Source organism: Colobus angolensis, unplaced genomic scaffold (assembly GCF_000951035.1).
Source record: "Colobus angolensis palliatus isolate OR3802 unplaced genomic scaffold, Cang.pa_1.0 Scaffold29, whole genome shotgun sequence".
Classification (NCBI taxonomy): domain Eukaryota; kingdom Metazoa; phylum Chordata; class Mammalia; order Primates; family Cercopithecidae; genus Colobus; species Colobus angolensis.
This window is the reverse complement of record NW_012116154.1, coordinates 7330130-7353846: the sequence shown is the minus strand read 5'-3', so window position 1 is coordinate 7353846 and position 23717 is coordinate 7330130. Positions and strand designations below refer to the sequence as shown.

Below are 23717 nucleotides of genomic sequence, written 5' to 3'. Positions count from 1 at the left end.
ATAAAAGCTATATATATCTACGTATTGTTTTGGGTCAGATTTTGCCACCAAATGAGCTGGGATTTTCTATACTTTTTGGATTTCAGAATTATGGAAAACAGACTCGTGAATATATATGAACACATATTGAGGTATCTCAAATATCCAAATTAATGAAAACTATCCTAATGAAAACAGACTATTAAAAATTTACAGTTGGCCCTTACACCCCCTCTCAATACTCAGAAAGCAGTCAAAATGGAAAAAGAAGGAAAATATGCTCATAAAATTAAAAATTAGTTTCATAAAGCAAATACGTTAGGAGGACATAAAAGAAATACAAAGGAAAAGTAACCAGGAAGATGGTCAGAAATAATGCTGTGATGACCAAAGAGCTGGAATTTACATGGGGAATTTATTCCTAATCATTATTATCAGTTGAAGTTCACTATTATTATCACTGTAGATAATATGTTTAAAAAACATATTTTGAATTTTTCCCCTTAAGGCTAGATTTCTAGAAATTTAACCTCTAAGTCATAGGCTAAGAATATGATTCAGAAAAAAAATCTTGTCTAAACTGATAGGGTACATTTATTTACCCTATCAAAAACACTAAGGTAACACAAATGTTAAGTGTGTATTTATGTATTTGCTAGCCATTTGCAGTTTTGATGTGGTAAACAGTTTATCGATGTCTTTACTTATTTGTTTGTACTATTTCTTTATGTATTTAATATGAAATTTGTCTTTTTAAATGAAATATTCTATCCAAATTGCTCTTTGCCTTAACCTAGCTCATTGTTTACCTTATTTTTAATAAGTCAAATATAATGGCCTTTTGGGGGGTGCTTTCTTAACGTTTGCTTAAGTTTAGAGTGTTCCCACACAGCTGATAAATATTCAATTCCATGTTCTTGTAGCTTTAAGGGTTGCTTTTTTTAGGATTTAAATCTTTTGTCAATCTGGAATACATTTTTTTATATACAGTATAAATGATAAGTTAGACTTAAATTTTTTTTTGACAATATTCTACCCCCAATTTATTGAACAAACATCCCTTTAGACATGAATGTTTTGTGGCATATTTATTAATATTAAATTCTAACATATAATTTTTTACCTGAATTTATGGTACCATTGCCCCTTGTTCACTTTTATACAAGGATTATAATATTTAAGTATCTTAGTTTTACTGTATATCTTAATAGTTGGATAGAAAAATAATTCAAATCCATTTTACTTATTTCCCAAAATATCTTCAAATTATTCTTATCTATTTATCCTTTGAGGTGAATTGTCAAATATTTTTGAAAAGTAATAAAAGTAATTTCCTTTGCAAACTTGCAAATAATTGCATTAAACCTATAAATCAACATTAGCAGATTTAACATCAATTTTTCTCCTATCAGGTAAGTTCTATAGTTTTCTTCACATAAGCCTCCACTTCTTAAGGCTGTTTTCAAGCATTTTTCTCTTTTAAATCCAACTGGATCTTTGGATTTTGATTCTGTAGCCTGATAATTTGCTGAATTATTTTTGAGACTCGCTCTGTTGCCCAGGCTGGAGTGTAGTGGCGCAATCTCGGCTCAGTGCAAGCTCTGCCTCCCGGGTTCATGCCATTCTCCTGCCTCAGCCTCCCGAGTAGCTGGGACTACAGGTGCCCGCCACCACGCCTGGCTAATTTTTTGTATTTTTAGTAGAGACGGGGTTTCACCATGTTAGTTAGGATGGTCTCGATCTCCTGACCTCGTGATTCACCCGCCTCAGCCTCCCAAAGTGCTGGGATTACAGGCGTGAGCCACCGCGCCCGGCAATTTGCTGAATTTTAAGGAAGAACATTTTAACAATTTGAACTGTTTAGTATGAGATAACTTTGTAAGGTAGTAAGTGTCCACAGTAGGATATATTCAAGGAGAGGAGAGCTATGAGGAATGTATGCAGTATAGGTGACTCCTAGTCACCTGTGTCAGAGGTTAAATCAAATTACAACCAAGGTTTGTGTTTCTTTTAATAATTTAGATTGCTATTCCCTCAGAAGCAGTCCCGACTGAGGCAGCAGGGTTGGCTGCAACTCTAGCAGTATGTGGAAGATAGGACTTGCATATTTGAGAATGAGAAACACTGTGCCTGAACCAGACAGTCTTGATTTACACAGGACATTGATGATTTCAAGAGTGCCTATATTTTGAAAAACTTTTGGTAATAAGTAGTTTGAGAGTCTGAGGTAATTGACTGTCCAAGTCACTCCTGGCATGCAAACTCATTACTTTATACCACAGCCTGTGCAAAGAAACACAAATGATATAATTTGAGAGGAGTTCAGCAATTGTAGAAACACATTTTTTCCATTTCCATTTTGAAACTGAATATTCATAAAGAGGAGCTATATAGATCTTAATGGAAAGTTCTATAAAAGGAAATGTCGTTTGGCAAGTTCGCTTTACTGCTGGCTTATTACAACTTTCTCTTTTGGTATGTGTAATTTATAGAGAATTTCTCCAAAAAGTTCAATATACTAGACTATTATGAAGTATGAAATGTGTTGCTTCAGTCACTCCATTTCAAAGTAAAGTTTTTAAGTTAGCCAATTAAATGAGCGTGCTTAAAAAATTATTCCTAGTAGCTAAAAAGAGTTTGCTTATTAAAGTATAGGCAACTTTTAATGACCCCCTTTACCCATTTGCTTTCTTCACACTATTAACAGTATAATGGTAATATTCTCTGAAACCTTTCACCTTTTATGTAAATTAAGTCTGAAAACAATTAACATTTTCTGTGCAGGGAAAGGTTGCAGAACAAAAGATATCTTCCCCTGTGTATTACCCCAATTTGTTCTTAATGAGCATTCATAAATCAGCTCTAATTAACACAAAGTCTCTTTAAATACACTTCTCAATTTGTAATTTTTCCTCCCTTTTAACTAAATCATTTAAAATATACATACAAGCACGCATATATTAATGGCAACCACTAAAACAAATGCTAACTCTTTACTCAAAAAAGTTGGGAGATTTTACTGTTGATAATTTACTATAAAAACACTTGAAAAGTTAACATTGCCAATGGCTTCACCATCAATATTAACAGGGACAGATCCGTTACATGAAAAAATAACAAAATGAAGTCAGGTATTGAAAATAACCATAGTTTGAATTTAAAGGAAAAGCATGAATCTCTGATCTGCTTTTCACAATGTACAAATTAAAGTATCAGTTGCATTAATCTATTCTGGTAGATATGCAAGTATAATTTTCAAACGCTTAATAATCAGACAATAATTCCATAACTCGAGGTTACTGTTATTAAAAAATGTGTTCAGTATCCTTAAAGAGCACTGTTTTCAGATAAGTTCTTGAGACTGTCACTGCCTATCAGGTTATATAAGTTAGCTCAATCTGAGCAAGATGATCCTTTCAAAAAGATACAGATTCTTAAAGCAAAACTTACTCTGTTAAGGGATATGAGGCCCTTCATCTCACTTACAAAAACAATGTATCTGTAAAAGTCACTGCATGAACAGGCTTCCCTGTGGCAGATATTAAAGCGTACATCAGCTTGAGAGAAAATGCCATAAAAACTGAATTGTTTGCATTTCCTTATTTAAAAAGGTTTGATGCTATTTAATAAAAATAAACTTATTCTCTCCACATAAAATTATTTCAGCAAAAACACTAAAGGAATACAAATGTTAAATTTCCTTTGTAAGTTTCTGCATAAAGCCTTTGGAGTCCAATGCTTGGAAATGAATTCTGACCCCATCGCTTACTGTGTATGTGATTTTGGACAAGTTATATAACGTCTTTGAGAGTCTCTTTCTTCATCTGCATAGTGGGAATAATAAGAGTACCAATTTCGTGGGGTAACTGTATAGATAAAATGAGATAATCCAAATAAAATGTATGGAACTCTGCTTCACATAGAGTAGCCTCTTGAATGTTAGTTGCTGCTATTATTATTGCACTGTCATTACTACTACCACAAACTACTATATTTGTTTTTAGCAACCTTCTGTTGCTATACAATGAAGTGTCAGTTTCTTGATGCGACAAAAAAGTTCAGGTTGATTTCTATATATGCCAACTGCAAAAGTGATCCTTAACCAACATATTATGTATATGTAAGGACTGTGATTAAAGAAATCAGTCTTCTGGAAATCAAGGTGGGTGGTCCACTGCACAAAACCAAACAAAATTCTATCAGATTCAGTTCTACTTGACTAGAATAATAAGCTGTGAAGTCTAGCCTGTATTTTCACAAGCATAAACGTAAAGTTCGTGAACCTTAAAATCTGATGTGTTCCATCACATAACCCCATAATTCCACAAAATCTACTATTCCTTTATGGGTAAAATGAAGAATGTTAGTAAATGATAGTAACCACTTGATACCCACACAGACTCCCTTCTGGATATCAAGTGGGGTTCAAGTGCAATATATAATATGAATCTGTGATAAGGGCTGCAGAATTCAGGCTGTTTCATTAGTCTCCTGCCTGGACATTCCATTGTCCATGAGGAAAGCAAACACGGAATGTATACACAGAATAGGATGCTACTATGATTTATTCATGCCCACATGGAGGCTTCTCTGCTGGAGGAATATACAGGGATAGTAATTAAAGCATAGGAAGTGCTGAACAGAAACCACAGAACACTACAGCCGCGGCTTTGGAAAGCTGCTTAACAGATGTTACAGTCTGGTCTTTCTTTGTGCATCTTCACAACAGAACACAGTGAAGCACCATTCACTTATAAGTGTGCAAGCAATGTTTACCCAAGTGAACTTTATAATTCAATATTAAAAAAAGTATTTTCCAGGTCCTGCTGACTTCCATTCTACATTTAAAGTAATTGCCTTGGTACTACTTGAATTTCAAAGAGAGTTGTTGCTGCATACCCCCATGTGACCACCATCCAAAACAGGATAAAGAACATTTTTATCTAGAAAGTAACCCACTGACCCTTTTCCTTGGCAATTCTGCAGCAAATTCTGTCCCCAACCTAAGCAAACACTTTCTGACTTCTATCACTATAGAATGGTTCTGGTTGTTCTTAGACTTCTTATGAACAGACTTATATGATACTATTTTGTGTCAAGCTTCTTTGGTTTCAAAGGTTTTAAAAATTCACCAGTGTTGTGACTTGTGTTAATATTCATTTTTGTTGCTGAGTAGTATTCCATGATACAAACAGAATATTTTCCTATTGGTGGACATTTGGAATGCTTCCAGTTATCAGGTTTTATGAATAAATCTGCTTATGAACATTCTTGTACAAGTGCATTTGTTATATTCACAAATGCTTTGCGTAGAGCTGCTGGATCATGGGGTAGATTATGTTAGTAACTTCATTTAAAAACTGACAAATAGTTTACAGCGTGATTGTGTGATTTTTACCCTTCCACCAACAATTTATGTGGGAGTTCTAATTACTCTACATCATTTTTAACATTGGTTGTTATCACTGTTAAGATTTTAGTCATACCAATGAGTGTAAAATAATGTTTTGTGGTTCTAATTTTAATTTCCTGATTATTAATAATATTGAACACTTTTGGTTCAATGGGTTATTGGCTATTTCTACATCTTCCTTCATGTAATGTCTGTTCTATCCTTGCCAAACTTTTTTTTAAAACTATTTTTCTTATTGTTGATTTAGAAGAGCTCTTTATACTCCTGATATGAGTCTTTTTTCTGATATATGTTAATACATTTTCTCACTCTGGGACTTGCCTGTTCACATTCTTAGGGTATCTTTGGAGGAGCATGCTATTATTATTACATTATATTTATAAAAAGAATTTACATGTATATTATTAGACCACTAGCTAATGAAGAAGAAAGGAGAGAATATTTGATAAACACAATCAGAAACAACAAGGGGGATATTACTCCTGACCTCATAGAAATATAAACAACCATCAGAGAATATTATGAATACATATATGCACATAAACTAGAAAAACTAGAATAAATCGGTACATTCCTGGACACATACAGCCTCCCACACTAAACCAGGAAGAAACTGCACCCCCGAACAGATCAATAACCAATTCTGAAATTGAAGCAGTAATAAAAAGCCTACCAACCACAAAAATCCCAGGACCGGATAGACTCACAGCTGAATTCTAGCAGATGTACAAATAAGATCTGGTACCATTCCTACTGAAACTATTCCAAAAAATTGAGGAGGGACTCCTTCCTAACTCATTCTATAAAGTCAGCATCATCCTGATACCAAAACCTGATAAAGATACAACAAAAAATAAAACTTCAGACCAATATCCTTGATGGAAACACCAATGCATAAATCCTCAACAAAATACTGGTAAATTGAATTCACCAGCACACCAAAAAACTTATCCACCATGATCACGGAATAGTATACACCCATAAAAAAGAATGAGATCATGTCCTTTTGCAAGAACATGGATAGAACTGGAGGCCATTATCATTGGTAAACTAACACGGAATAGAAGAACAACACATGTTCTCACTCACAAGTGGGAGCTAAATGATGAGAACACATAGACACACAGGGAGATCAACACCCACTGGGGACTTTTGGTGGGTGGAGGGTAGAGGATCAGAAAAAAAAAAAAAAAAAAAAAAAAAAAACAACTAATAAGCACTAGGCTTAATACCTAGGTGATGAAATAATGTGTAAAACCAATCCCCGTGACTCAAGTTTACCTATCTAACAAATTTTCACTTGCATTCCTGAACTTAAAAGCCAAAAAAAAAAATTCAATGAATTAAAGAAAAACGCTGTTAACAGCCCCTGTCGCAGTCTTATAAAAACCAAATCCCTGGAGGTGGGGCCTATGCACATATTTGTTTTGCTTTTTTATCCTAATGCCTTTTTAAAATTGCAGTGTATATATAATACATATATAAAAAGTACACAAATCATAAATATTTAGCTCAATGAATTTTAATAAAGTGAACACACTGGTGTAACCTGCACCTGGAGAATATAAAAAAATATATATATTTTTAAGCATTAAAACAACATGACATGCAGAACTCATAATATCTTAAATTACAGATTTGGATACTGAGGTTGAGAGGTTAAGTTACTTATTCATGTAACCAGTTCTTCACAGAGATGAGATTTTCTGATGTTAAGTTCAATATTTTTATAGCTACATCATTTATATACTCCCTCTTTTATATATCTAATTCTCTTATCCACTCCACAATTATTTAATAAGATCTTTTAGGGAACTAAATTACAGGGGATATATCAATAAGATTACATTAATACATATGAAATTAAAAATGAGTCAATTCATTCAACTGTATAGCAAAGATACTAATAACATTTATTTTAACTTTGGGGTTTGGTCATTTTATTGCACTTTTTATTAATTTCCATTAGCTAATCTGTAGCCTTTTATTTTAGGTTATCACATATTCTCTACTAATTTTATTGATGAGATGTTGATTTATAACACACATTAGACTTTCCTTCAGGGCTTAAGTCATTCACTGTCCTACAAAATCTGAGGTGCCTAAACAGGCCTTATAAAATTCTTCACTGTGTTACTGAGTGCATTAATATCTTATCCCAGAGGCTGAAGGAAATCATCAGCTTGCCATGCATTTTATATACTACAGGCAGTGACGTCCAAGAGAGATGGCTGAGAGTAGCATAAAATATGAATGTTAATACCCACACAAATAAAAATATACGCATGTTCAAATACTATACCTTCACATCCTTGTAAAGAAGGAGAAACCCATCTCGTAAAACAAAATACCGGTCTTGAAACTTATTTCCAGATAGTATTTTGGATGGTTCTTCTTTGATTTTCAAGATTCCTTCTTTGATGCTTCCCAGTGTACTCCGGTCTGTAAAGTACAGCATTACTTTTGTGAGTTGGGTACATTTTTACGTATTTGAAATATAATACAAAACATTTCTATATTGTCAGTTTTAATAATGTAAAATAAGAACTTGTTTACTACCACTAAAGTCTAAGATGAACTTCTGGGAATATCATGTGTCTGAAGTATTGCTATTTATCATATATGGGCCTGCCTGGACTGTTCAAGTAGCCACAGGCTAGAAATCACACAAAATGTGATTAGTATGAGCTGAGAGGTACTGTAAGTGTAAAGCATCTACTAAATTTTAAAGACTTTATATTGAAAAAAAAAAAAAAAGCTAAATATCGGCCGGGAGCAGTGGCTCACACCTATAATCCCAGCACTTTAGGAGGCTGAGGCAGGAGGATTATCTGAGGTCAGGAGTTCAAGACCAGCCTGGCCAACATGGGGAAACCCCGTTTCTACTAAAAATACAAAAATAAGCCATATGTGGTGGCACGAGTCTGTAGTCCCAGCTACTTGGGGAGGCTGAGGCAGGAGAATCACTTGAACCCGGGAGGCAGAGGTTGCAGTGAGCTGAGATCATGCCACTGCACTCCAGCCTGGGTAACAGAGTGAGACTCCATTTCAAATAAAATATAAAAAAGAATATATCACAATTTTAAAAATATTAATTACATATTGAAATATATTTTGGATATTGAATATATGATATTAAATAAAACATACTGGTAATTTTATCTGTTTCTTTTTACTTTTTTCTAACGTGGCTACTAGACAATTTATAATTACATATGTGGCTTGTATTATATTTCTTTTAAGCCCCACTGGTATAAACAATGCAAATACGCGATAAAAAAGGAAACACCTTTAAGAATTCTGACTCAAATTCACAAATTTTTAAGGCATCAAATAAATTTTTATAAATGTGAAACAGGCAAGGGTAAGAAAGGCAAAACTGTTAAGGTAGAACATTTACCCATCAACGATAGACTGAATAAAGAAAATACGGTACATTTACATCATGGAGTACTATGTGGCCATAAAAAGGAACAAGATCATGTCCTTTGCAGGGACATGATGGGGCTGGAGGCCATTATCCTTAGTGAACTAACGCAGGAACAGAAAACCAAGTGCCACGTGTGCTCACTTATAAGTGGGAGCTAAATGATGAGAACACGTGGACACATAGAGGGGAACAACATGCACTGGGGCCTATTGGAGGGTGGAGGGTGGGAGGAAGGAGAGAATCAGGAAAAGTAACTGGTAAGTATTAGGCTTAATACCTGGGTGATGAAATAATCTGCACAACAAACCCCTATAACCCAACTTTACCTATGTAACAAACCTGCACATGTACCCCTGAACTTTAAAGTTATTTAAAAAAAAGAAAAATAGCAGGAGAAAACAGAACTATTTGAGAAATAACATATTGGAAAAACTAAATCTAAACATGCAATAGTTGCTACAGTTTATTGATTACCTATTAGACACCTATATACTCTCTAATAACAACACTAAAAATATTGTGATTATTATGTTCATTTTACACATGATAATCCTAAGGCTTAGAAAGGTTAAGAAGCTTTCCCAACGCTGCAGAGCTACCTGAAGGAGATTAAAACTCAACTTTTTTTAAAAAAAATTGTATTTTGGATTCAGGGGTACATGTGCATGTTTATTACAAGGGTGTGTAATGCGGAGGTTTGGGTTCCATTGATCAAGTCACCCGGATAGCAAACATAGCACCTGATAGAAAGTTTTTTCAGCCCTTATCCTCCTCCTTCCTTTTGGAGTCCCCAGTGTCTACTGTTTCTGTATTCATATTTGTGTGTACCCAAGGTTTAGCTCTCACTTGTAGGTCAGAACATAAGATATTTGGTAAAACTCCATTTCTAAATGCATGTTCTTTTCTAGACACTGCTGCCTCAGAGAAGAAACTGAGGGATTTTACAGTAATTGAATCCAAGTTTAAACCTAACATATTACTAGAAAGGCCCCCTCACATTTCCACACTATCCTCTTCCTATTATTATGATGGGTCTAAGGGACATTGACTAATAAGCCAGAATTCCCTCCAGTTTGGGTTACACATTATTTTTCTAGCTCAGAGACTGGCAAATTATGGCTGCAGGCCAAATCCAACCCTCTACTTCTTTTTATATGGTCTATGAGCTAGGAATATTTTTTTCATTTTTAAGTGGTTGAAAAAAATTTCACAAAAGTTTGATGACACACGAAAAGTACATGAAATTCAAATTTTAGTCCTATAAAAATAAAGTTTGATTGGAATGCAGCCTCATATTATGTACTATCTGTGCCTACGAACATGCTACAGGGACAGAGCTGAGTAGCTGTTTCAGAGACCTTACTGATAACAAAACCTAAAACATTAACTCTTGGCCTTTTACGGAAAAAAGCTTGTTGACTCTCACTTCACAAGAATAGACTTAAGGGAAACTCTTCTCCACTAAGAAACTGTTCAATCTCTTTGCCTTTAGTTTAGTAGTTTCATTATTCATTCCTCCATCAAAAATGTACTTTTTCTTACTATCAAGCTTTGTGTTAGGCACTGTGGTAGACGGACAAATAAAATTAGAGAATTCCCAGAAACACAAAGGACAGGGAAAAGGCAACGGATATGTCAGTAAGACAGAATATGTGAAGGCATGAAGTGATAACATAATAGTAATAATCTGAGCACCCTTTAGTGAACAACTCATATAATCACCTCTAGCGTATGTGGAGCACGAGGCAAGCACTGTGCTAGCCTTTCCATGAATGCCTCATTAAAGGCTCAGAACCACACTTTCAGGTAGATTAATCACAATATCATTTTACAGATGTAGAAACAGGTTGCTATATTCATGAAACTTATCCAAGGCACACAGCTAAAGAGTGCTGTCATCAGAATTCAAAGTCAGGTCCACCTAGCTAGACTGGGAAGGTGCTTTCACAGGTATTAACATATCAAAAATATCTAACAAAATGTTTGTTATTAAAATCCATTTTTGGTGATGTGTAATGCATAAAGACATGCCAGATTAATCTGTTTTTGGATTAATTTGTATTGACAGGGGCATTAGACACTGAGATAGTCTTTCCTTCCCAGGAAAACTCTGGCTTACATCAGAAAATCTCTCCTCCTTTGCCCCACAATTTTCTGCCCGTGGCCCAGTGCTTGCAGGGTGGAAGAAGAGGAGGCAGAGCCACCAGCAATAGATGTTCTATAGTCTGAATGCATGCCCTAAGCTTTCCACCTACATCTTTATAATGATTCATCTTTTTCTCATTATTTTTACATTTTATTTTTAGCATGTTCTAAATGGCTAAATGTGTTTCTGGGATTCCTATTCTGTGACATTCAAGTTAGATAATTTTTGATCTGGTTTTACAAGCCAGAAAATAAGATTCAGAGAATTATAATGACCTGCCCAAAGACATAAAAACTAGTAAGTGATAGAAAAGGGGATTGAAGACTAGGTCTGGTTTAGCAGAAATAAATAAATACAAAGCAAAACCAAAAAGCACAATATACTTTGTGCTCCTGTGTATTGTAATTTGTTGTAGCTTATGAATAAAAGGCTCTGTATGCATAAAAAAGGGTAGATCCTTTAACAGTAATTATATTTCGTGTGCAAAACTGACAATGTGCCACAGGTAGAAATCATTTCAACGAATTTTTGTAACACAAAAACACTTTTTTGTGAGAACATCAAATTTGTATTTGTTTTTTTATCATGCATAAATTTGTCAGTATATCTCCGGTCTAAAACTTTCCCCTGAAATCTGGATACATATTCAACTGCTTACTTGAGAACTGAAGAACAACAAAAAGAAAGAGAAACCTCAAACAAACTAGCCATCATATGGTCATTATGATGTCAGCTTCTGCTTCTCTTGTAAAATAAGACTAATGACACCTATCCTGAAGGATTGTTGCGGGCCTTACATAGGATAACGTACACACAAGATGTATGACAGAACACTGTAGCAGGTCTATCAGTCTAATACCTTCCTGGTATTAAGGTGATAGAACTTTAAATATCCATACATCATTTCTAAAATTTACAAAATAAAAACTATAGAAAAAAAAATTTAGTCTTTCCGGGCATGGTGATTCATGTCTGTAATCCCAGCACTTTGGGAGGCCAGGGCAGGTGGATCATCTGAGGCCAGGAGCTTGAGACCAGCCTGGCTAACAAGGTGAAACCCCATCTCTACTAAAAATACAAAAAATTAGCCAAGCCTAATGGTGTGAGGCTGTAGTACCAGCTACTCAGGAGGCTGAGGCAAGAGAATCATTTGAACCTGAGAGGCAGAGGTTGAATCCAGTCTGGGTGGCAGAGTGAGACTCTGTCTCAAAAAAGAAAAAAAAAAAAAAAAAAAAGAAAAGAAAAAAGAAAACAATAGTCTTAAACACAACAACCCTTAATCTGCTTAATCTGTTTGGGGAAAACATTTACTAATGCAGCAAATAATACACAAATGTTCATACTTAAATTAGCATAGAGAAAACAAAAGTAAAAACTACAAGTAGTTCCTTACAACTCAAATATATGAGCATGGAATAAGCACCTGGAAGCAAAAGTGCCCAGGATTAATCACATTACTGAACCTAACCATGAATATACACACAAAACAAACCCGATAGTTTTCATGATACACATACTGACCTCAGACAGTACTTTGTTGATCACACTGTCATACTAATAGGTTCTTTTTAGGTACTTTGTGACTTTTAAATAATGACTGAAAAACATACTGCTAAAATTTGTCTTCTAGTATAACCCCTTAATATTCAATTCCATAGAGAAATATTGTAAAGGACTTTTACAGCTAAGAAGTATAGTAAGCAATTTGTTAAACATTGTATGGACTTGGTCATATAGCTGATTTAGAACAAGAGAGTCAAGAAAGGCATTTATAATGCCTTGTTGGTTTAGAAATAGGTATTTTTAAAAGCAAGTTATAATCAAGTTGTGAAATACAGATATTTATATTGCTTAAGTCAGTAAAATCCATTCATACTTTCTGACAGTACTTTTCATTTACATTTTTGTTCAAATTAATAAACTTTTCCATTTTTACCAATAAGAACTAAGCCTATGTCTGGTATTAAACTACTCATAGTCATAAAAAAAAAACAGACTTAGGGGAAAATATTGTTTAAATTTTAAATATCATTTAAATAGTAACATTTACTTTAACCATCATTGTATGTGATTGAGCATATTGAGTATAAACCTGAGTGTACACTATTAACGGACCCAGGATGAAAGTTTTGAAAGGAATATATGCTAAGGATGAGGGAAGAACAAAAAATACTTTGAAATATGAAGCTCTATGATAAATACTATGATTTAAAAGACTTTCTAAAAGCTCTCACAACCAAATTCCTGTCTGTTCCCAAGATATTAAAATAAGTAGAAAACCACCAGTTAAAGGCCAAAATAACAAAATAAAGCTACACGCTTTGGGGTATACTGTGTGTAACTCTGTATGTAACAAAATCGAGGTCATGAATTGAATGGCTTCCAGTAATTCATTCTTCCAAACTCTTCAGGTACTGGTTGGACTCTCAACTTTGGGGTACTTCTCTCATATTTCTTACTCCCTGGACCTCATGCTAGACAGAAAGCTCCCTTGCTACTAGGGAAAACCATCTGTTGTTTTTGTGTGAGTATAACAGGTTTGAAAGTTTAATGCACTTCCTAAAGCACTAAATTCTCTCAGAGATAAACCCTGGGATGCACATTAATAGGTACTATTTCATTTACTACCTTTTGATCTTTCATTCCAATCAAATTACAGCATACTGTTACCTCTACTGAATCATAAAACCCTCCCCTATTCTTGTTAGTTGCTAGGATGAGAAAGGGTAGGTTGGAGTTCATTGAAAGGTCTTTAGAATTAAAACTGTGGGTAAGAAAACAAACATGTATTGTAAGTTATATTGTGCTATCAACTTGGTATCAATTTAGAAAAGCTCTTAAAAGTCACATGTATGAAACAAAGCAGAATGGCCAAATTTATTTAAGCAGAACAGACATACCACATAACCAGGCAATGAAACTGAAAAGTTCGCACCTCCAGAAAAGTTTTTCTAACCCATTTGAAAACCTCAATTTTTAAATACAAAAACAGTTATCTCCTAACCACAAGCCGGAAATCCCAACAGAATAATTGATGGATGGAGGAGGCTAGGATTGAGGGGAAGAGGAGAGAGAGACATACACCCAGGAACAGCACTTATCAGATATATATTCCCCCTTTACCCTCCATGTCCAGGCAGCTAGCAATCAACCATTATTCTTTCAGCAATTCTCTCTGGGATTCAGTTCCACTTCATTCCTATTGTTATCACCCTACACACTTCCTTTTCTCTCTAATCCTTGGATTTCAGAATTCTCTAACTCCGTGTCCTACCTTTCTAATGGCTCCAACATACAACTGCAGATTCTTGTTATGAAAACATAGACTTCATCATTTTATAAAAGCCCTGTCCAGAGCCCTACTTTTCTAATGATTAAAGCCTTACCTTCCTAAAGTCAAAAGCCTATACTCCTCTGAATTTCAAAACGTGAAATAAATGGATAACTCGTATCCATCTCTGTAAATTATTAAACTAAAACATAATATTTAAGTTCAATTGATAATAATACACTATTTGGAAAACCAATCATTTTCTCCGTGGTATGACTCAAGTTAATCACTTGAGTGATCTTGAAAGAAATCCTGTTTTCTTTGATTCTGTACAAATTTGATTCCTACTTCTGGACCTAACTGATCCAAGAAGGTTCTTCCAACTACTTCAGTCTATATTTTTTCGCTCATGCCATGAAACTCCAAGATCTATCACCCTTGAATGCATGAAACATCATATTTGCTTCATAATTTAACTTTTTTATTTATCAATGTTTATTTTAAGTTCTGGGGTACATGTGCAGGATGAGCAGGTTTGTTACATAGGTAAGCGTGTGCCATGGTGGTTTGCTGCACAAATCAACCCATCCCCTAGGTATTACGTTCAGCACCCATTAGCTGTTCTTCCTGATGCATTCCCTCCCCCTGCCCCGCCCTCCCCATGGACAGGCCCCGGTGTGTGTTGTTCCCCCACCCCATGTGTCCATGTGTTCTCATCACTCAGCTCCCACTTATAAGTGAGAACATGTGGTGTCTGGTTTTCTGTTCCTGTGTTAGTTTGCTGAGGATAACAACTTCCAGCTCTATACATGTCCCTGCAAAGGACATGATCTCATTCCTTTTTATAGCTGCATAGTATTCCATGGTGTATATGTACTACATTTTCTTTATCCAGTCTATCACTGATGAGTATTTGGGTTGATTCCATGTCTTTGCTATTGCCAACACCGTATTTTAAAAGAAAATATTTCTACTTCTTGAAGGGCATGGGCCTTATCTACAGTGCTGAGTTGACCTGGTTATGAGGAATCCACAGAAAATATAATCTAATAGTTACTACCATTACAATATGTTATGCCTGTCATACTTCAGCAAGCAAACTATGAAGGGAGAGAAAATTCACTTTTATTTGAGCTACTCTTTACTCCTCTGAGGCTTCCCTGGTTTGTGACAAACAAACATTGTAACAGCTTCACCTCTGCTTAAGTACATATTCATTTTTTATTTCCTGTTTAAAATAATGTATACTTTGGTTATCCTCTTCAATCTAGGTAAGAGCTGACACAATACAGTGACTAACAGCACATTCTGGAGCTAGACTGCCTGGGCTTGAGTGACAACCACATTCTCTGCTAGAATGCAGGCAGTAATCTCTAAATCTCAATTCTCTTATCTGCAAAATGAGAATACATACAGTACTTACCCAGTGGATGTGGTATATAAATTGCTCAGAAGAGCGCTTGGCACAGAACAAGAAGAATGTAAGTCCTTGTTTAATTAATGGAGGGTGAACATAATTTTTCTCTGTGTTGCAGAGCCTAAGGCAAACACTACAGAAATAACTACCCTTACAAAAGTCTGATGACTTACAGATTGAGTTTCTAAGAGTCTAAAAACCTGGTATCTGATTTATCCTTGATTTCAGGATAGTAAGCGGTTTAGGACAGATTATATAAGCTGGATACGGAGAGATCTTGACTGTAACACCTGTTTCTCCACTTATCAGCAGGGCGCCTTGAAAGAGTTACGTAATACCTCTCCATCTCAGTTTCTCCATTTGTTAGTAGTAGTAAACAACCCTAAGATAAGTAGGAAAATGATATAAAATAATGTAAGTAAAGCATTTAGCCCAGTGCACATAGTAAATTCACAGTAACTATGAACTATTGTTATCTCTCATATATTATCTGATCAGTGACAAGGAAATACACAAATTGATCTATTTTTCGTGGTCTGCATGTGTCTCTCTTCTTCTCTTGCTGGCAAAGACTATTTCCTCAGAGCTATGCCTTATCTTAAAAAGTTCTTTGTTCCAAGTTCTACCTGCCCCATGTAGCCTAAGTGATGAAGGGCACAAATGGGCAGTTTCCTTGAGAAGCAACCCCCTTGAAATTATGTCAAGATCAAGTAATTTTGCAATATTTGCAGGATAACATCTAAAAAGCCCTTCCAAATACAAAATTGTGCATATTTTCTTCTCTTCAGAATCGATTGTATAGATGCATTTTTTATAATTTTAAGGAGGGAGAATTACTGATATATTTCATTCACTGTATGATATTCACTCAAAATGCATTTTGATAAAATTTAATTCTACAACTAAGAAGAAACCAAACTGGACATAATAGCTGCTTGAAAGTATACTCCTTCCCCTCTTTCTCTCTCTCTCACTCTTTTTCTCTCTCTCTCTTATTAACACTTGAAGGTTTATTTTTAGAAGACTAATGGGGGGGGCATCTTTTTAAGACTAATAGACACATTGTGACACCTCAAGAAAGTAATCTGTTCCTTAGGATAAGCCAAGAATGCCCCCTTCACTTCAATCTATTCTCCCTTATGTTATTCATACAGTTGACCTTCTGCATTCATGGATGCCACATCTGTCAATTCAACCAATAGCATATCAAAAAAGTATTTGAGAAACAAAAAATAACAATTTAAAATACAAATAGAAAAAAACACAGCATAGCAATTTGTGTAGCATTTATATTGCATTAGGTATTATAAGTAAACAGATGATTGAAAGCATAGGAAGGATGTGCACAGATTACATGCAAATACTCTGCCATTTGATATAAGGGACTTGAGCATCTGCAGATTTTGGTATCCATGACAAGCAGGTGGCACGGGGTGGAGGTGGCGGGAGATGTGGCAGTGTCCTGGAACCCACTTCCTCATGGATACTGAAGGAAGACTATATTGAAGTAGCACTGGTTAACAAAACAAGCAGCCTGTTGACATCCTTCTATAATTAAATTATTTATAAATAGTTAAATTATAAATACAGGCACTACTAGAACAGGATTGAATAAAAAAGTGACAGATTTTTTTTTTGCCATTTTACTACTAACACAGTAAATTGCAGAAAGCAGAAAATTGTTTTCCTATACTGTTTTCATTATTACATTGAATTATAATAAATATTTCTAGAATATAATTTAGTGTGATATATTTCTTTTATATTAAATGAATGTATAATTTTCAGCATACTTGTAATAAATGCAGAGATAACACTGGAGTTTTCAGTGTTCATATATTTTCTTTCATGTGATTCTCATGAAACTTTACAAGGTAGGGAAGACAGGTTACATCATCTTATTGACAAATGTGAAAATTGTGGCTCACAAGTATGTGACAAAATTAGAAAGCAACTATGCTAGAATACGAATTCAGGTCTCTTAATATCTAACATGAAATTCTGTCTTATATCCTGGGATACTTCTAAGTAATAGTCATGATTACCATTACCACCATCACTATCAACTACAATAACAACACATGTCCAGGGACTTTTCTTGGTTTCACGCATCATTTTACACTATTAGGCACTCTTTTTTTTCCCCCTAAAAATTACTCCTTTGATAATTTACGTGGCATTGCTCTCTTTCTTTCTTGAAACTTTTCTGATTGTTCCTTCACAGGGCCTCTCTTGCTACATCTGTTCTTTAAATGCTGGTGTTGTGTCTCTGATGTTCTTACTCTAACACTAAAATTGCACGACTTAGTATTCTGCCAAGGTTAAAAACCACCTTCCACACAATGAGCTCCTTAGGTTTAGGTATTTATTTCCCTTCTAGACATATATCCTCAAACACACGTCAGACCCCTACAGCTCAGCACATCCAAAACTGAATTCTGTGGCTCCATCCATCACTCCCAACCAGCAAGCTCTTCTAGTATCCCTATCTTAATACCCCAGGAGTTATCCAAACCAAAATACCAAGAACTAAATCCAGCTTTTATGGTAATGATCTGATGATATATACTTTGGAAAGCATTCCCTAACTACCTAGATAAAAGTGAGTTGGCAGTCCTCTAAAATTTGGTCAGTACTTGCTCAGTTATAAACTGTTTCATATATCTATATATTTGTAAAGTTTATTCAACATGTACTTTTAGTGAGTAAAAGAGTAAAATATACCCTTGTTAAAGAAGGACAGCATGTACAAGAAAAACTAACCAATAAATTATACTTCCTTCAGTAGGACACATTCAGTGTAAGAAGAGATGTCTACAATCATCCAGCTGAACTACTTTTCTGTGATTGAAAGCTCTTCATAAACATCCAGAGCTAGAGTAGTCTATTATTTCACACTGTTTGTACTCTAATATTTCAACAGTTGTCATAAATTTAGAATTTCTGTTCTTCCTGGGTATAGATAATGCTTAACAAAACTCTTAACTTTAAATACCTTAAATTTTCTATAGATTACTGCATGATACAGAGAGTTAATACAAATTTACCAATAGGGTTTCTTACCACAGAATTATATTTTAGAAAATGTCAGGACATTGGTACTCCATAGTAAATATCAGTGACTATCATCAATTTCAAAAAAAGAAAAAAGAAAAACTTCCAATTTAAGTGGCCTAGGTCTTACTTTAATACCTTGTACATCTTTGGCTTTGAGAAAACATGATGGGTAGTGAAATGTAAATTATATCAGCTAGGTAAATTTATTATTATATTTGTTGAAATTGTCTTTTCTTTTTTTAAGTTCATAGACAGTGAATGGCTCAGCTTTCCAGGTCTGAATTTACCTGAAGCAGTTGCATTTTGATTACACTATTCTAACACAAATTTAATTCCATAGCATCTGCCATATACAGCAACTTAAACTTAGAAATTCAAAGAAATATGCATTTGAGTTACATCTTATATCTTTAGATATAAGTATTTCTCTCCTATTTAGAGCATTAAAATTTCATTCTCATGTATCATATTCTATTGGGATAATTTTCAAAAAACTTTAGTGCTTAAAATAAGACTTATACAACTTAAGATTATTCTGGAGCCTTACAGAAGCTATACATTTATGGTTTGCTTGTGATAGATATGATGAAGTTTAGCATAAAATACAATGATGTTTTAATTAGGTAAGCTACGACACTGTCTAAATAGCAATGTAAATGAAGTTTCATTCTCCCTATCTTAAAACTTCAGTCATAAAACATGGAGTAGAAAAAAATTGAGGACTATTACCTTTGTTTTCAAGTTAGTTAGCTCTTTATTACAATAATGGCAATGGCACAAAATGTTCCTAAGAAATCAAATGCCTTTGAAAAACACAAATAATTTTTAAGTAGAAGCAATAGAAAATGTACTTACTCCCATCTAACTCTATAAAAGTAAATTATGTTACCTCCTTACCTTAAATGTATGAGTAGAAATTAAGTGCTAGATTCTAAAATATATTCTTATGTGTGGAGCCCACATTTTAAATAGTTTGGATAAAGAAAATTGAGAAAATTAAAACCCCTTAATTATAGCAAATTTTTATATAACATTCTTGCTTTAAAAGGAAGTGGTGAAAACATAATGTCAAGCAAAGTATATGGTTATAATTTGTTCCATATATCAGGAAAAAACTCCTAAAACTAAAGAAATGCAAGCTGTAGCTAGAAATTATAAATGTAGGGACAGAGTAAAATTTGAGGCAACTAGGTATCTAGTGTCGGGGTGTAGGGTACAACGGATGTTATAGGGCAACCCTACGTTTTAACAAAATGTTAACATATTAGCTATTTGTTACTGAGAAAAAATGTGGTTGCAACCAACTGCTCCCCCTTTTTTTCAAATTCTGATGATTTCTACTCAGCCCCAGGTTAGAATAAGAAATTCTTAAGAAAGGAAAATAAATCTTTAACATTATTCCCATTTTTCTTTGAAGAACAATTGAGTATTACTGAGATGACTCTAGTTTATCTGCTAACACACTGACAGAGAAATCATATTTGATTTATTTTCATCATTTTCCTTTTAGATATCAATTTTAAGGTGTAGTAGAGGTAATGAATGGAGCAATAACTCTGGAGTAGGTAGTTATTGTGATTGATTTAGGAGAGATTTGCCAAGACAAAAGTAAATTAGACTGAATACTGAAATTATCAAAAGTCTATCACAAAGTATGCCCCATAAGAGGTATTAATAAAGTAGAGGTTGCTTTAAGTCACAACCATAAGAAAAAATTATGACTTAAGAAATTGATTTTTAAAAAATACTATAGATTCCTTTAAAGGGCAAGCCTGAATTCAAACAAATGGAGAACCAACCATAATGAAAGAGATTATTTTGCTTTTACAATATGAATATAAATCAAACTCTAATTCAATACTTACAAACATTTTATGGACTGGAAAATAAGAGTACCTTAGACATTTACAGGTTCTCTTATTTTTGACCAGACTACATAACTACAAATATGAAACAATCCAATTCATGTATTTACTGATAGTTTTCCTTTAAAACACTATTTTTTTTTTTCATGCAAAGTTCCTGGTACAATAACAAGATGCATATTTATTGGATAAAATGAGGCAGCAGGGATAGTTCAGGGACAGGTAAGTTTTATGGCCCCCACCCTGTTAGAGACGTGAAGTGGGTAAGAGAGCGACACAGAAGTTTACTGACATTTTACTCCAAAGAATATTTCATCCTTGGGAGGCCAACGCAGGTGGATCACTTGAGGTCAGCAATTCAAGACCAGCCTGGCTAACATGGTGTAAGTCGGTCTCTAATAAAAGTACAAAAGTTAGCCAGACATTGTGGTGAGCACCTATAATAACAGCTACACAAGAGGCTGAGGTAGGAGAATCACTTGAACCTGGGAGGCAGAGGTTGCAGTAAGCTGAGATCATACCACTGCACTCCAGCCTACGCAACACAGCCAGACTCCATCTCAAAACAAACAACGACGACAAAAACCAAAGAATATTTCATCCAAATTTCTGAAACATCACTTAAGCCTTCAGCTTGCTTTCTTCTGCTTGGCTTCTTTAGTTCTTCCCTAGGTTTTTTTTTTTTTTTTTTAAATACAAGATGCTTTCTCTAGATCTTACAGAGGCTTGGTGCTTTAAAACAGAAGGACACATTCATATCTCCATCTAGAAGATGCAATGGGATAGGCGGAACATCACCAAAACACCCAATCTTCCTACCCAGTTTGTGGTTACAGCCAATGTACTGGCTGTCACTGCACCATTTCTTCTTGCCCTTACACAACAAATGTTTTACTCAGTTATGATTGCTCTAAATCAGCGCAATCTACACCTTGTTGGGTTGTTTGCTACCCACCCCCAGCAGTGCCCCGAAGATTAATAGCATTTAACGGTGAACTTGTTTTGGTTTACCCTCACCCTCAGACATACAGAACCTCCACTTATAACATAGCCTTTTAGGATCTAATTCTTATCTATTTTTATTCACATAGACAGCCTACTAGCATTCACACAACAGCAAAGGTATTATGTCTAGGTGTAGGTTTTAAACATTTTGCAACATGGAGAATTACAAATATTTCAAAGGAATATTGAAAGAAAAGAAACAAAGAAAAAATTCAATAGAAAGATAATGAAAGAATAGCGAAATTCACGAATTAGAATAGATATCACAGATTATCTAAATTAGGATTTCTCAACATCAGCATTGACCCCTGGTCTGTACCCAGTAAATACCAGAAGCCCTGCCCCTCTACCCAATCTCCAAGTTGTGGCAGTCAGAAATGTCTCAAGACGCTACATGTTCCATGTCTTGTGGGCGGGGAGGGAAAGGAGGGGAAATCATTGCTAGCTAAGAGCCACTACTTTATGACATGTGCATTCATACATGTGCATTCACATGAGTACACAGAAATCCTATTGCAAACATTAAGAAGGCACAGGTAGTATATGGTCAAAATCATATGTAAGAGCATGAAAAAATTTCAAACAGCATAAAGGTCTCTGAAACGTTACATTTCTATAGTATAAAGAGTTAATATCGATTTTGGTTTTTTAGAGGCTTATAAGAACACAGTGACATGAAAGTTGTTATACGACTTGCATTTTGTAAAAGTACTTTCATGTAAGTAAAGTATATAAGATATATACGACAGTGTCATTAAATCAGAAATTTATACGGTAAGCTTTGGTACAATTAAGAGCTCTGATTTATGACCATTAACTAGAGAATCTGCAATGATACTGAGTAGGTTTACAGCACTGAAGAGCTGTGCCATCCTCCCCACGTTTTTTCACATGATTAAAATTAGGAGGAATGCCAATCAGTTATTCAATTCAATACTTAGTAATTGAATAATATAAGGCAAATTACTTAAGTTCTCTGAGTTTCTCTTCCCTTCATTTGTAAAATTTGAAAGATAATATAACTTACAAGGAAGTTAAAAAACACTTCAAATAAGCTTTGATGTGTATTGAGCTCTACTGATATGAGATTAAGGAATAATAATTGTTATTATTAATATTAATCATAAAAGTAATGGTAAATTTCAATCCTTAGCTTTTTGAGTTGGATTGTATATAATCGTGGCTGATTTTTTTTATCTTTCAGTTGATAACAACACAACAGAAGAATAATTAAGTTTCAAAATAAAAATTTTCTGAGACCTCATAGAGGTTCAGAAATGGTCTTACATAGTTCACTTGTGCTAGCTAACTTACTTAATTAACCTTACATGTGCACTATCTCCTTCCAGTTGGATGGGAAGTATTCTTATTGGAGGTATTTTATTTTGTAAGTATTTATTTTACAATATCATCACAAAAATGTGAGATGTATAGCAAGCACTCTACCTCAGAGCCTATATACTCAGCATTCCTTTAATGCCCAGAAAATTTTCCAATGTAAATGTAATTCACTGAGATGACTTGCCCTCAATCTAAAAATTAGTAAAATACATAAGCATAAGCATGGTAAACAACCTTTAAAAACAAACTATTATTTCCAAAAACTTAAACTTGGTACAATCAAATTAGCCAACTATTACCTCAGAGCAACACACTGGGAAAATATCTTCCTGTCCATATATTCTTCTTTCTTATCTGTGTAGTATGTCAGTTCATTCTGTATCTAGCTACTCATTTTTCACATTTTCCAATATTACTTGTGCCATATTAATTACCCTTTAACCACCTGAATTTTCAATCATAGCTGCAATGTGAAGTAATGACACCTACCACTGCAGTGTTTAATTGTGTCAGCAGTTAAGAATTTCTTCACCACCAGGTAAGCAGAGCCAGGTTCAGCTAATGAACTCCACCGAAGCACTTGCTCCAGTACATTTTCCTTGTAGTGAAGAGGACGCTCTGTAAAAAATAATTCCAAATCAAATGGAAAATATATGAAGATAACGATTTTTTTATAATTATAAATTTTAAAAAATCCCTTTGAAAAGATCTGTAGGCACCATTATACACGATCATATCTTATGTTATACAGTAATAGCACTATGACTACATAAAAGATACCCTAAGATCTAGA

General features: G+C 34.5%; 1 protein-coding gene across 1 annotated transcript in view; it reads right to left on the bottom strand.

Moving 5' to 3' along the window:
* Window positions 1–23717, bottom strand: part of ARAP2 (ArfGAP with RhoGAP domain, ankyrin repeat and PH domain 2) — a 165170-nt gene that overhangs the window by 18544 nt on the left and 122909 nt on the right. The window contains exons 26-27 of the mRNA XM_011949140.1: window positions 23414–23542; window positions 7695–7834 (exon numbers count right to left, since the gene is read on the bottom strand). Coding sequence (XP_011804530.1) covers window positions 7695–7834; window positions 23414–23542 — 269 coding nt within the window. The remainder of the gene's footprint in view (window positions 1–7694; window positions 7835–23413; window positions 23543–23717) is intronic.